We start from the raw sequence: 14,518 nt of genomic DNA, 5'->3' as shown, positions 1-14,518 counted from the left end.
CTCTCTCTCGTTAATGACTGACATTAGTCTCAAGTCACTGCACTGTGGCTCGGCCCTCAGAAATGACCAAAGTGCTCTTTAATGTGCGCAGGCCTCCAGCTCTGATAAGGAAATGCCAGTGAAACGTGCACGGATGCGGTGACAAGCGGCTGGTAGCAGCTCCTCCTTCCTGGCGCTGCTCTGCGCGGCTGCGGACCAGCCTGATGGGACCCACTGATCCAAACACCCTCTACTGGAGGTTGGCAAGACGGACGTGCCAGGTTTGGAAATTGAAATCTCCGCCGTGATTGCACTCAGAGAGGATTGAGGAGAATCCGGTGCAATTACATTCAACAAGTTTAATTAGACAGACTGCAGCTCTCGCTCCTTGAACCTCCTCCTCCTCCTCCTGCTGCTGCTGCTGCTGCTGCTGCTGCTGCGTGTTTGTCTGTGTACTTGCTTGTGTGTGTGTGTGTGTGTGTGAGCGAGTGCAAACAAACACACACACACACACACACACTTGCGAGCACATTTCCACTTGCTAGTCCTGACATGTGCGGCTTGATTGGTGATCGTGTACTTGCAGCGCTCAGCAAAAATGAAAAACTCCAGAGGACAGCAGATGTTCACGGGGCTCCTTCTCCTTCCACCGCCCCGCCCACTTCCCCTCTCCGAGTTGACGCACACTCACTCACTTTACACGCACACGCGCACTCCTGCCGAGGCTGCTTCTTGGCGAGCCTGCCAGGCGGTGACCCGGGGAGAAGGTGCACCTGTTCGCCTGCTCGCTCTGTGCGTTTCCCTCCGAGAACAAAGAACAGACATTGATATTTTCATTTTGCACTCTCACTTAAAGTGAGAGGTATTGAACGCTTGTTTTCAGCGCTCCGTCACAGCTCTGCCTCTCAGCCCTCACGTCCCTGCTGGCTGGAAGGATTATCTCCATGTCTGAGGCGAGCTGCTGCCAGAGGACGGAGGAGGAGCTCTCTGGTCAAGAGACGCTCCGCCTCCAGGCGCCGCCCGCGGCCGCCGCTTTAAGACCGGCGCTCGGCCTTGCGCGTCCATTCGTCCTCGTTCCGCGACTGGGAGCGTCGTCCAATCAGAGCGCTTCCAGTGACATCGGCCGCGCTTGACTGTGGCTGCACTAATGTGCTGTTAAGCAGCCGTAAAGGTAGGGAGAGAGCTAATGAAGTGGAGCAGCGATGAAATCATTACGTGCTATTAATAGAACGGCTCGTCTGGACGTCTGGGGAACTTTGGATTGCTGCAGTAACAACTCAGTGTTGATTCAGTGCTTGTATCATACGTACAAAGTACATGAAATTCATTTATTTATAGTATGTGTATTCATTTATTTCCGTTTATGTCTGCTTAAAATTAGAATGGGGTCTGTGAGTTTCAATAATTGTGTATAGGATATGCATTCATTTCTGTTTAATAATGTTCATTAAATGCACACTGGACTCGTGTGTGTGTGTGTGTGTGTGTGTGTGTGTGTGTGTGTGTGTATAAATACACTATGTACGTTTGTGCATAATATATATATGTATATCCATGTAACACACACTTGCATGTAAACATTGACACTGACAACAGTGTACTTCCTCTTTTCTCTCCCCTTTTCAAAAAGGAGCCCCTTAATAAGGTAGCTTCAAAATAAGCCCCTTGTGATGCCACAGAGGGCAGCGATTCTTCTCCCCCGTCTGTGGCGACCCCCCCTGCTGGTTTGTTTCTTCTGTCCTCTGGCAACCTCGCTCTTGTGGAAGGTCCAACAACCAAGCATCGGTTTTTAGCAGGACGCTAAACTCAAACTAGCGGCGTTTTATTTTATTTAAAAAAATAAAAAAATAAAAAAATCATCTCAAAGTGGCTCTGCTGGAAAGTAAAGTGAAATAAAGTGGAGCTCTGACAGCGGCTATGATAGAGGACCTTTAATGTGGTGCACTGAGCAACAGTGTAATGATCGCAGTCTTAGCGGCGTTAGCTGCGCTTGTGTCAGGCGGCCCCTTTAAGCTGGGTCATGTATGCACTAAAAAGGGGGATTTTTTACAACCCGCTGACATTTTAATAGCACTGCAGGTGGAAATTACACCGCCACTCGCAAATCCACTCCGGTTCCCCGCAGTGGAACGGGAGGCACTCGACCTCCCGCCAGCCCTGCGCGCTTGTGGCGTAAGTGGGGAGGAAAAACGGTCGGTCGGGGCCGACGGGACAAAAGCGGCTGTGACGCCTCCCCCCATCCCGCCCCCCATCCCGCCGGGCGCATCATCGGAGGGCGAGCGGGTCGCAGCGGGTGTCCTACCTGCTTGATGATGGACTTGAGCCTGGCCATGGCGATGACGGTGACCCACACTGACATCAGGGAGCCCAGGAAGTCGCAGAACTGCAGGACGTCGTACTCCATGATGCAAAAGACCACGATGCCCGGCTGGTCGCACGCATGGTAGAACTGAGGGAGGAGAGGAGCCACGCAGCCAGCGGTCACAGGCGGATCGATACACCTCCCTCACAGCCCGCAGTGGGGAAAAAAAAAAAGACAAAAAAAAAAAGCAACACAAAGACAAGCGAGTGCGTTCGCCCAACACAGAAATAGAATCTCCAGCATGATGCGAATGTTTGTGGATCTGCAGGCACCACGCGAACACAGCGATTGAATCTTCTATCTTGTGATTCTCTCTTTTTTTTTTTTTAAATGCAGAAAGTCATATTGCTTCATTTTGTGAAGTGTTGCATCCACAACACAACACAACACAACACAAGTGTCGGCAGCGCAGGGAGACTGTGAAGTTTCTGGTGTTGGGTTGCCAGGTTGCCAGGTTGCCAGGTTGAGCCTCTCCACCGTCTCTGATGCACGCAGTGTTAGCAAGATGACTTTGCAAATTGGTTACAATTACAATACACCCTATTGAAATTGTAATAGTAGTGCTAACTATTAGTAACTACTAGTGCAGCTATTTCAATTGCTTTATTAGAGTAATGCAACTAAATACATTTGATTACATGTTGATTGCTTTTCTAAAGTTTCAATAAAGGTTCTCAGCTGTTTAAAAGCGACGGTGCTCGGCTGCCAGCAGTGGTCGGAACAGATGCGTCATGAGGTTCCACACGGACAATTTGGAAGTCGACAACATCTTGAGGGCACTGCAGGCAGACATTTGCAGTGGACGACTATATGTGCGCACTTTCCTGATATCTGCCCGAAATATTGTTTTTAATGGACATTGCTGTTGCTGAAACTTCGAGAAAAGAAAAAGAAAAAGAAAAAAAAAAAAAATCCAGAGCGAGACAATTCAAGCGGCAGGCGAGTGGTAGGGGGCGCTGCAATTCTGAACTTGACAGGAGCACCAATCAGAAGCGTAGGCTTCACTTTAGAACACACATTGCATCATGGTTGGACGTCTTGTGCCTTCAGAGACACTGGTTGCGACCAGTGGCGGTTTGAGTCCCTATTGCCTATCCCTCCAACCCAGTCTGCCCCATTGTGACCTCTGACCCCGGCTCACCGTGGAGAAGAACATGGTGAAGATGTAGACCGAGGCCTCCAGCAGGTAGTGGCTCCGGATGGCGATGGCCACGGGAGGCACAAACATGAGGTTACTGAGGCAGAGCAGCAGGGTGGAGAGCAGCTGGAAGCTGTAGGAGTAGGCCTCCGAGTTGTCCGTGCAGCCCCAGCCTTCCCAGCCTAACACACACACACACACACACAAAATACAACACACGGTCAGTGCACTGTGACGCTCATTTAAAAAAAAAAAAAAAGAAAAAAGAAAAAAGATCATTGTTTCGATACATTTTCAAAATGGGGCAAGTGGATGTGTGTGTGCTCAGCTCAGCTTGTGTGAGCAGTGCTCGGTGTGTTTCCCACCAGAGGAAGAGGGCACGCACACGTGTGTTTGTCTAAACTCCACATGAAAGCAGCTGTTAGCCACCAGCTGATGACGGCCACTCTGTCTCCCATTGTCTCGGTTGCTCTCTTGTCATTGGTCGATGTTTTTTAATATAATTCATTTTTTTCATATTCCAAGTTTTATTCAAACCAACTGAATACCGTCACAATTCCCAATGTGGAAAACTCACATAAAAGATTCCAAACAAAGTTCATTGTAGGTGTTTTTTTTTTATAATTAGTAGCCTCTTGTTCTGATAGCACAACAGACTTGAGGTCATGACCTGGATCAGCACCATTAGCCCACATTATCTCGCAGTCTTGCATTTCAGCCAAATCACCGTCCACTGGTGCATCAGTTCTGCAACATAAGTTTCATGCCGGCCCTGAGTGTCGTTTCTCCCACAATTAGTTTGGCTGAACTGCCAAAGCAAAAGCCCAGTTCAGAGGACGTCTTTACCGTCCGACCGTACCAAATGACATGCAAACACATAGATTGTTTCGAGGGACAAAATGATAAAAGATCCCGTCCGGTTCTATTCTATATACTGAATGATTCTGAGCACACAGAGCACGGCTGGGGGAACATCTCCTGTGTCACGTCTTCATTTGGCAAAGAGCGAACCTTCCTTCTGTCACGTTCAAGCGGCTCCAATCAGGTGTCTTCCTGCGAGCTTCACCAGCTTGTCATTTCCTATTAGCGTCAAGGACAAGCAACAGGAGGCAATCGTGACCGCTCTGGACTTTCTACAGTAGGACGGTGTAAACCTTCACGACCGCTTTAATGTTCTGCTTTGAAAATGCCGCCCACCTCTGATAGAAATCCAACCCTAGCAACGTCTCAGCTAATTGCTTTAGCCGCTACCCAGCGTTTAACGCAAACCGGAGGCAGCAGCAGTCTTCTCCTGTGTTGTCTATGGTACTCTCCTCCCACCCTCAACAACCTGAGTGGTTATGAAACACTGTCTGGCGCTGAAGACGGATGAGTGAGATTTCTGATCACGAGTCGCTGCGATTCAGGAGGTGTGGCTGTAAAGAGCTCTGGCGCCTTGTGTTGTCAAGCCGCGCCCCCTCTTCCCCCTCTTAAGGTGTCTGCCTGACCTTGAGACAGTGTAAATATTCACTGTTGTCTGCTTTGTTTGTGCGTTATACAGGCCAAGGGCGACGAGTGCGAGACGGCCGGCGAGCAGTCACACATACGGTGCGTTAAAGCGAGGAGAAAGGAAAGCGGCTCAGGGAGAGGAAGAGAAAAAAGCAAAAGGAGGAGGATCAAAGGCAGGATTTTAAAGAAGCCTCAGAGGACGTGCTTTGTTTAGTTTCATAAGCTTATCTTTTATTGAAAGGCTGTTCCTAATTAAGAGCCTGTTCTACTGTCTTATCAAAACAGCTCATGGTGGAAGATTAACGGCATGAGTCGCTGGACGGCCGCACGTGTCCCTTTAATCACCGTGCCCCCAGTTCACGCCCCCATCATGACCTGTGCCACCCGCCCTCTACCAGTTTCGCCTCACCAAACTGCACACAATTCTTTTTTTTTTGGCTAAATTAAAATTCTGCGCAGCAGCAGCAGCAGCAGCAGCGGCAGCAGCAGCAGCAGCAGCAGCAGCAGCAGCAGCAGCGGCAGCAGCAGCAGCAGCAGCAGCGTCAGCAGCTGGAGAAGCTGGAGCAGCAGCTGGAGAAGCTGGAGCAGCAGCAGCAGCAGCAGCAGCAGCGGCAGCAGCAGCAGCAGCAGCAGCAGCAGCAGCAGCAGCAGCAGCAGGAGAAGCTACGTCGTCCTCATTTCCTCACAGAAAGTTTTATCCTGTTTCAAACCTAAAAACCACTTTCAATTATCTGTCATGTTTTTTTGTTGTTGTTGTTGTTGTTGTTTTTGTACTAATTATTAATAACCAATTACCGCCCGGTGGGATTAGGGAGCGGACGCGACAGGCGCTCGGTCCTCCCTCCTCTCCCAGCCGACGTCACGCTGCGTTTGGTGTCTGGCTAACAAAACAACGAGTGGATTAGCGGGTTTGATTGCATTTTTTCTCTCTCTCTCTCTCTCTTAATAATGAAGTGGAAGTGGCTCTCATTTAAATCCCACCTCAACACATTTAGTTTTGTTCTTTTTTTTAATTTTTTTTGTCATCCCATCGACCAACAAGGTAAGACAGCGGACCCGCCGGCTCCCACCTGCTTTGCATTCACACGCAGCATAAAGGTAGTTGTTGGTGCGCAGCAGCTTGCACTGTCCGTACGTCCCGCAGTCGTTGATGCACGGCGTCAGGTAGGAGCGCATGTACACCTCGGCCGTGACGTTGGTGCACGGCTGGAATCTGGGGGGAGAAAAAGAGGCGGAGAAAAGAGGAGGATGAGATGGAGGCGAGTGAAGGGAAGGCATACGTTTCAACAACTCATTAGCCGCTTGGTTGTTCAACAAAGTACAAATACTTTGTTACCGTACTTAAGTAGTGTGGTGGTATTTTTCAGGTATCTGTACATACTTGAGTATTTCTTCTCCTCATGACTTTTTACTTTTACTCTCTACTTGTGTACACACGTCTATGCACTTTGTACTTCTTACATTGAAGATAAATATGCTAAGATTGGCTGTCGTTATGAAAAGCATCGACATCCCATAATGTCTCACTGGTGATAATCATCACTGATGATTCTTCTGCGGTGGAAAAAGACAAAAAGGAAAACGGAAACTAAAAGCACCACAGCTGTTAGAATCAAACTCAGTTCAGTTCAGATTGTTTTCTCACAACTTTTTCATTTTTGCAAAATGATGAACAAATTTATTATTTTATTAATGCCAAAAAAAGTTTTTTTTTTTTTTTTAAACTTCTTTAATAAAGTACATTTCAGAAGCTACACTTTCCAACGTGTACTTGAGTTAATGAGTTTGTCATTTCAGTGTTGAAAGAGTGTTTTTTGACACAAGTATCCATCCTTTTCTTCAGTGACCTCCAGCCCAGCACTCTGAGCACCTCTGGCTGTCGATGAATATTCAACAGATTTCCAATGTGGAAGCAATAAACCCAACGGATTGAACTTCATGCGATCGATGCGTTGACTGACGGACACGCAGAGCTGCCACAGGACGACGGTTGCGTGGGGTCAACCAGCGACCGACTGATCTTCACCGTCTCAGGCCGAGCCGAGGCGCTGCAGCGCAGGCGAGGAGGCGGAGACTCCGGATGCGGGGTTGTTGTGCAGCGACCACGCTGCGCATTCATAAAGCAATTATGGAAGTAATTTTCCGCATGTTACGTTTGTGAAAGATCAACGAGGAAGCTGATGTTCCGCAGTGAGGGTTCACCAATCATTAAGCATCTCATTTAGGCTCCCCGGCTGTGCTTTAGCACAGGGTTGCAAACTGCTGAGCGACTCGACTCGACTCGACTCGCTGTGTTTATCTTCCCAATAATCTTATTTAAGGGCCTGATATTATTACCAACTCTATTGTCTGCTCTTTTTTCCAAGATTCTCAATGATTTATTTTTTTTTTTTTTAATTCATCACCCCAAACAACTGTAGCTTTTCAGAAACAGCATACTTAGCCCTCTGTTTACAACCTCCTGCTGGAATGTTTAGTTTTAGCTTCCAGCTCAAAGGGACGAGTTAACGTAGCCTCGGAACAGAGAGCGAGCAGTCGCGGGGGCGTGGTCAGCAACCTGCTTGCCAACGAGGTTGTCAGAGTAGAGACTCACTGACTGACAACTGGTGGTTGAGTTTAGCACAACAACACTGGGCCTTTTAAATGGCAGCCGTCCATTTTGCAGCCCTGAAGAGTGACGTGTAGTTTTGCGCGGCGTCGCTTCCCCTCAGATTAAAGCTTTTATTGTTTGGAAGTGTGAGACGCGGCTCTGCGGCCGCTCCCGAACACCGCCGCACTTCAGCAGCGCTCTCGTGTGAGGATGAGACCGTGTCCCACACCATCTGTTATTATTTGTTATTCAAATTCATGGGGAAGCCCCCAGTGGCCTGCGTGACAGGGAGAGAGAGAGAGAGAGAGAGAGAGAGCGAGAAACACACACACACACACACACACACACACACACACACACACACACACACACACAAAAAAAAAAGAAACCCTGGGCCTAATTCCATTCTGTCCACATTTCCGTGTCATTAAAGGTTTGGAAAACAGCTCAATCTGCTGAATCGCTAATAGTGAAAAAATATTGCGTCAGGCGGCGAAGTGGGAACATTATCCCCCCCCAACCCCCATTTTCTGCCGCCGACATTTTTCACGGTGAGTGATAACAACCCCTCGGTGAAGGACTGTGTAATTATAGCATTCATCAGAGGATTAAACTGCGCAGGAAGGTGGAGAGGACAACGGTGATGAGAAGATATCCTCCAGTGTGTGTGTGTGTGTGTGCCGCGGTCACCTGCCGTGGCTCGGCTCAGTGTGAAAGAGTGAAAAACCACTTCAGGTGCCTTCAATTGTCAGAAAAAGAAACAAATAAAAACAGGAGGGGGAAAAAAAGAGGGATTAGAAAAAGTTGATACGTCTCGTTTTACAAGAATGTCAAGTTGCGATATTGAACAAATAGATGAAAGTAATTCTCAGTGGCTGAAGCCAGCGTTTGATTCCGCGCCCTGTTTCTTTGATCCTTGCGTGAAAATTACCAAACACGCACGACTTGAAAATGAGAAATCTGCTTTTTAAACCTCATAATCTTGCCCTGGTCCAAGTCGTATGCTGGTGCTCCTCGGAGGCACGCCGATGAAGCCAACACCAAATTACTGTGGCAGATGGGAGAGGATGTGGCTGCATACGGGAGGCTGCTCTGGTTAAACAGCGAGCACGCCGTCTTCATTACGCCACTGAATTATTCACTCTGGTTAATAAAGCAGGAGCCGCCACGCAGAGACGAGGGGCACGCTTTCTTTTTCTGTGGACCACTTCCTCGGCTTCTTCCTGTATATTTTATTATTATTTCTTTGTTTGTTTGTTTGTTTGTTTGTTTTAACCAGCTGAATCTGCTGGGTATCACGAACCGGCTCTCTGCTGGCGGCGAGATCTGAGGAAACGAGAGAGAAAAGAGGAAGAGCGCAGTGCAAGAGGGGAAGAGAGCGGCGAGTCTCACCCTTGTTGACCGGAGGCACAGAGGGAGCGCAGGCTGAGGTACCAGGTGCCCGTCTGCGGGTAGGGGATCCTCAGCTTGGTGATGTTGGCCGAGGAGTTGACGGAGAGGAAGAAGCCGGCCACTGACTCTGCAGGAGCAGAAGGGACAATAAGAAGAAGGAGAAGAAGGAGGAGAAGGAGGAGAAGGAGGAGAAGGAGAAGGAGGAGAAGAAGAAGAAGGAGAAGGAGAGGGAGGGATGGGTGCAAACCAAACAGCGTGGAAGAAGAAGAAGATTTTTTTATTTTTTTTATTTTTGAAAAATAACATTTATTTGCCGCTCTCATTTCCATTCAATAGAAGAAGAAGAAGGAGAAGAAGAAGGAGAAGAAGAAGAAGGAGAAGGAGAAGGAGAAGAAGAAGAAGGAGAAGGAGAAGGAGGAGAAGAAGAAGGAGGAGAAGAAGGAGAAGAAGGAGAAGGAGAAGAAGAAGGAGAAGAAGAAGGAGAAGAAGAACCTGCAGCTCTTGCAGCTGATGTCTGAAAATCAACTCCTGAAAAAAACTTGGTCTGTATCCCTGAGCATGGTGTCGGTGATGGGTTGTAATTACAGAGACACACGAGAAGCAGTTGTGATTATTCACGAGGAGAGACGCTGTGAGTGTGAAGACGCTGTGAGTCTGGCTCACACAAAACACAAGCTGCAATGAGCAGGAAATAATTGGCGGAGCGACGCCTGTTTCATATTGGACCTGATCTTTGACGACACAAAAGCCGAACCCTCCAGATTGCTACGGTGTTGCAATCATTGACGGCGCGTTGCTGCTCGCAACGTATTGAAGGGAGGAAGAAACAAGGGGAAAAGAATTCGACCCACCCGACTCGCATCTCAGCGAGGAGTTCTCCAGCTGGAAGAGAGGCATCCCGTGGTTCAGGCAGCCCAGCACCGTCACGTTGGCTCCCTTCAGCGTCGACTGTGGCGTGGGAGGGGGGGGGGGGGGACACAAGAAATGTCACTCATCCGTCCGGCTCTCGGTCATCACAACCTCAGCTCTTCAAAACTTAATAAATGAATAAATAAACGCTGCGGCCAATCAGACGGAAGTGCTCTCTCCCCCCAGGCCACCTGATGGTGGGAAGCGGCACTTCATCTCCTTAAATGCATCAACTACACACCAACAGGCTGACACGTTAAGATAAGAGATCCGGGGGGGAGAGGGGGATGGGGATGCGTGCGCTTCGACAAATTGCCTCATTTCGGAAGGAGAACAGCAGCAGCAGCGGTGGAAATGCCACCCGCAGTTGCAGCGGTGCAGTCGGCCGTGAAGTTATAAACTGGGACGATATCCCACAGGACAGGTTCATCTTTTCAGGGCTGCCGGGAGAGCGGGGGGGCCATAACTGTCTCGCTTGGTTACAAAAACTGCCAGTCCAAGGAGCCAGTGGAAATTTTAAATATATGTATATAATATATATATATATATATATATATATATATATATATATATATATATATATATATACATATATATATATATACATATATATATATATATATATATATATATATATATATACATATATATATATATACACACATATATATATATATATATGTATATATACATATATATATGTACATATATATATAATTATATATATACATACATGTGCATATATGTATATATATGTATATACGTATACATATATATGTATATATATATACACATATACATACATATATCTATAATCCACATATAAATCCCAGCACTGCGACTAAATGTGTTGTGTGTGTCTGCGGGGGAACATGTTTAGTGGAAGAGAAAGTTTTTGGGCAATTATTTCCTGAATAAATCAGATGTCTCTGCGGCCGCCAGGCGCACGACGAGCTGAGCTGAGCTGAGCTGAGCTGAGTGAGGGAGCGAGCGAGCGCGAGGACTTGGCGGCGCCGCTGATTAATGCGGTGACTCGACAAACACTCTGCCAGGTGCTGTGATTTCAGGCTTCCTGACTTCGCCATCTGGCCCCCTTTTTTTCCCTCCACCCGTGGCGGGACTCCGTCACGCCCACCGGCACTTCCGAGACAGCTTCCTCCTCCCCGACTCCGCCCAGCCACTCGCTCCCCGCCCCCACTTCTTCCCCGGCAGTCTGAGGGAGACGAGGTGGGATGTGGCCTTTCTGCTCCGACCGCCTCCATGAAGCGGCTCGCGTTGACGCTTTAAAGAACTCGCACTGGCACCAATTTTCACATCGTCGGCCGAAGTCACGGCTTGATGATTAGCTTTGGGGAAATCACTTTTGTGAAAAGCAGCATATTTAGCCCTTTTTTTCTTTTTTTTTTTTTTAGCCTTTTACAAAATGCTCAGATTTAGCAGCAAGCCAACACACGAGTCGTTGGAGTCGTTTTCGCTATCTGTCTTTTGAGATGATCATCAAGTTTTATGATGAACCACCAATTAAAACTCTCTGAAAAACAGCACATCTAGCCCCCTGTTTACACCCTCACCCTAAAAACCCTCAGTTTTGGCTTCCCGCCAAAACTGATGCTACGCTGTATAGCACGCGGTGGCCTGAACGCTGTTTGGAGCGTTGCGATCTGCATTTGTTTTGCGCCCTTTGTGACATCACAGATGGCCTGTTTCCAGAACTACTGTTGGGAAAACGCTGGTAAGTGAATTTGGCATGATGTAGGAAATGTTTCCAAAGTCCAAGTTTCAGGGGGAATAAAGTTGGGAGTGCACTCAGAGGGAGGCCCTCAAAAAGTCAGAGCATCACCGGGGTCCACGTGATGGATTCTGGCAACTACTAAGAAGATTAGAGTTAAAAATAAATAAAAAAATCTAAAATGAGTTCCAGGAGCCGGAGAAGTGTTTACCCAAAACTGTTATGCGTGGTCCTGAGAGAACCATTCTGGCAACTTTGTGCACCCTTGATCATCGCAGGTCTCGCTGTGTCCCCCCCCCCCCCAGTTTTGTGACACAAATCCTTTTCAAGTCAGCTTGAAGGCAGCAGCAGCAGTAGCAGCAGCAGCAGCAGAATCCTTAATATCATCTTGGCTTTGACAGTTTAAAACGCTCCCGTATGTCACGACGTGTTCAAACTCATTGGGCGAGGACAGCAGATCCACTTAAGGAACAAGATGCCTCCAACTTGCAGATTTAGCGCTGAGTTAGCGGTTTGATCCCTCTTCAGTCTGCCGTGCTGTCTGCTCCGAGGAGCCTCACGAGCCCTGCAAGACGCTATTGATAAGTCTGAAGTCTGGATCTCCAGTGGCCGTGCCTCCCCTTGGGCTGGACGCCACTGCTCCACTCGTCTTGAAAGAAAAGTTGATCATTTTTTCTAAAATACTTCCCTGGACCCTGAGAGCCGTGCATTCTTCATCTTTTTTAGCGCCCGCTTTACGTCCACGCGTCGCTTTTTTTTTTTTCCTCTGCGCGTTTTGCTGTGCAAAGGTGTAAAAGCACGTTGTAAAACGCTTTACGCTTATTCATCACACTTAATATTGTGATTCATATGCCTGACACATTAGCTGCAGCTGTTGGCTGGGAGGCGCCTGGGCGTAATTCAATCAGGGGTGCGATCTCCCCGACGGCGCCGTGCGAAAGGTTAATGACTGGATTAAACACACAAACTTCAGAGTAAACATCTTCAGAGAGCAGCGGCAGCAGGGCGCAGCATCCAGCCAGGGCGCAGAGACGGTGCCGCGACAAATATTATTTGATCAACGCCGCTTTGTCAGCGCTGCGTGCCCATCTGGCTTTTGTGATGCTAATTTTTTTTTTTTTTTTTTTTTTTGCCCACGGCACTCCAGAACAAAAAAAAAAAAAGAGAAAAAAAAGCTGCGCCAAGAGGATGTGAAGAGGAACAGAAGTGAAACCATAAACACAATCTATTTGTTTTTCAAGCCAGTTTGAAAAAAAAATGACTGTTGCAGACTTTTCCAATATATATATGCATATAGGAAAAAATATGCATATATGCAAAAATATGCAAATGTGCAAAAAAAAAAATATATATATATATATATTTTATTTTTTATTTTTTTTTTAAAGACGAAAACAACAAAGAATTTCTGCCGTTGTCTGGAATTGAGCTCTATTATTTTCCAGGAAAATTCCAAAAGTTTGAAAACGTATCAATGAGGAAATCAAATAGAGTGATTTCGCAAAATGAACTCTAAGTCTAAATTATTACAAAAGTATGCAATTCAATTTTTTTTTTACCATAAATGTCTTGATTTCGTCAGCCAACAAAAGTCTCCTACAATCTCGTCCGAGATTTTCGAGATTTTAGGAGAATTACGGCTTGTGCGCTTCGCACCATTCAGTGGAAATTCTATTTTGTATATGTAATTGTGCTTTGCAGAAATGTTATAAATGTCTCTTTATATTTTGCTGAGAAACTGTCATGGAAACTCAGCCACTGACTGAGCTGAAAGTTCGATAACATTTCCAGTGTGAACTTCACCTTCAACTACACTCATGAGTCGGCACAAAACTTTGTAATTTCATTTCAAAGCCCCGTCTCCCCACACACACACACACACACACACACACACACACACACACACACACACACACACACACACACACACACACACCTCCGCCTCCCCCCTCCACCCCAAAGGGTATAACAAGCAAACAAACCCAAACACGTCTCTCCTACAAAGAAGAAAACACGCTGCTTCAAAACCTTGTTTTCTGTTGCAGCTCTCAACTTGATTTGACGGCAGGGAAAAAAAGCTGTAGTGGAACAATTAAAGTACCAAAGTGCCGCCTGTGCACTTCTTCTACAGACTGAAGAAAGACTGCAATGCCCTGCAAGAGTGCCACAGCGCCCCCTCTGACAGGGGCTGACTGCCCCCCCTCCAGACAGTAACGGGAGAGATCAGCACTTAGGGGCAATCAGCCTCTCTCTCTCTCTCTCTCTCTCTCTCTCTCTCTCTCTCTCTCTCTCTCTCTGAACTCTGACTCACAGCTTGTAGGAAAATCAAAGTCCTCCATCTGCTCAAACTATTCCACAGGTATGAAGCAGAATATAATATTGACTTGTGTAGGCTGGCCGAGCTCCTCGCTGAACCCGCCGTGACATTTCAGACTACCCATGATCCTCCTGTGAGGAGACGGCGTCCTGCCGTAGCCCCGACCCGCCTCCGCCTCCGCCTCCGCCGCCACAGCCCGGCGGGAACATAATAGACAAGCCTCTAATTACTCTGTGAAAAATGTACACTGCATAAAACATGCAGCATATTGCGTTGCTCGGTTTCAGCGTTGGTTGGCAAATTTGGATAAAGGTTTGTTTGTTTTGTTCTTTCTGGCTGGTTTCAGATGGCTTGGCTCAGCTTGTTACAAAAGGCTGGAAAAACAGAGGAACCAGCAGAGCAGCTCCAAAAACTGTTTTTAGAAAAATGAGAAATGCAGCATTATTTTTTTTCTCTCCATTGGTACCAACAAATCAAACCTTCAAAGTGCCTGAAATCCACTTTCCTCCCGTTCTGACGCTCGCTTGGAGCCGCCTCACCACTTCGACGTGTCTAAATGCGTCGCGTTGCCGCCACGCGGTTGGCTGATGAGCAGTTTGCATCAACAACATTAC

At 47.4% G+C, this 14,518-nt stretch overlaps 1 protein-coding gene across 1 annotated transcript in view; it reads right to left on the bottom strand.

Annotated features, from left to right (window-relative positions):
* tmem8b (transmembrane protein 8B) overlaps window positions 1-14,518 on the bottom strand; it is a 43,365-nt gene that overhangs the window by 7,841 nt on the left and 21,006 nt on the right. Inside the window, exons 7-11 of the mRNA XM_076033372.1 lie at window positions 9,801-9,897; window positions 8,950-9,076; window positions 6,038-6,180; window positions 3,483-3,661; window positions 2,282-2,428 (exon numbers count right to left, since the gene is read on the bottom strand). Coding sequence (XP_075889487.1) covers window positions 2,282-2,428; window positions 3,483-3,661; window positions 6,038-6,180; window positions 8,950-9,076; window positions 9,801-9,897 — 693 coding nt within the window. The remainder of the gene's footprint in view (window positions 1-2,281; window positions 2,429-3,482; window positions 3,662-6,037; window positions 6,181-8,949; window positions 9,077-9,800; window positions 9,898-14,518) is intronic.

The sequence above is a fragment of the Nelusetta ayraudi genome, unplaced genomic scaffold (genome assembly GCF_046127955.1).
Source record: "Nelusetta ayraudi isolate G7.1 ecotype Tasmania unplaced genomic scaffold, CSIRO-AGI_Nayr_v1 ptg000041l, whole genome shotgun sequence".
In the NCBI taxonomy this organism is placed as follows: Eukaryota; Metazoa; Chordata; class Actinopteri; order Tetraodontiformes; family Monacanthidae; genus Nelusetta; species Nelusetta ayraudi.
Note: the sequence above shows the minus strand (reverse complement) of the source record. Positions and strands in the feature narration are given on the sequence as shown.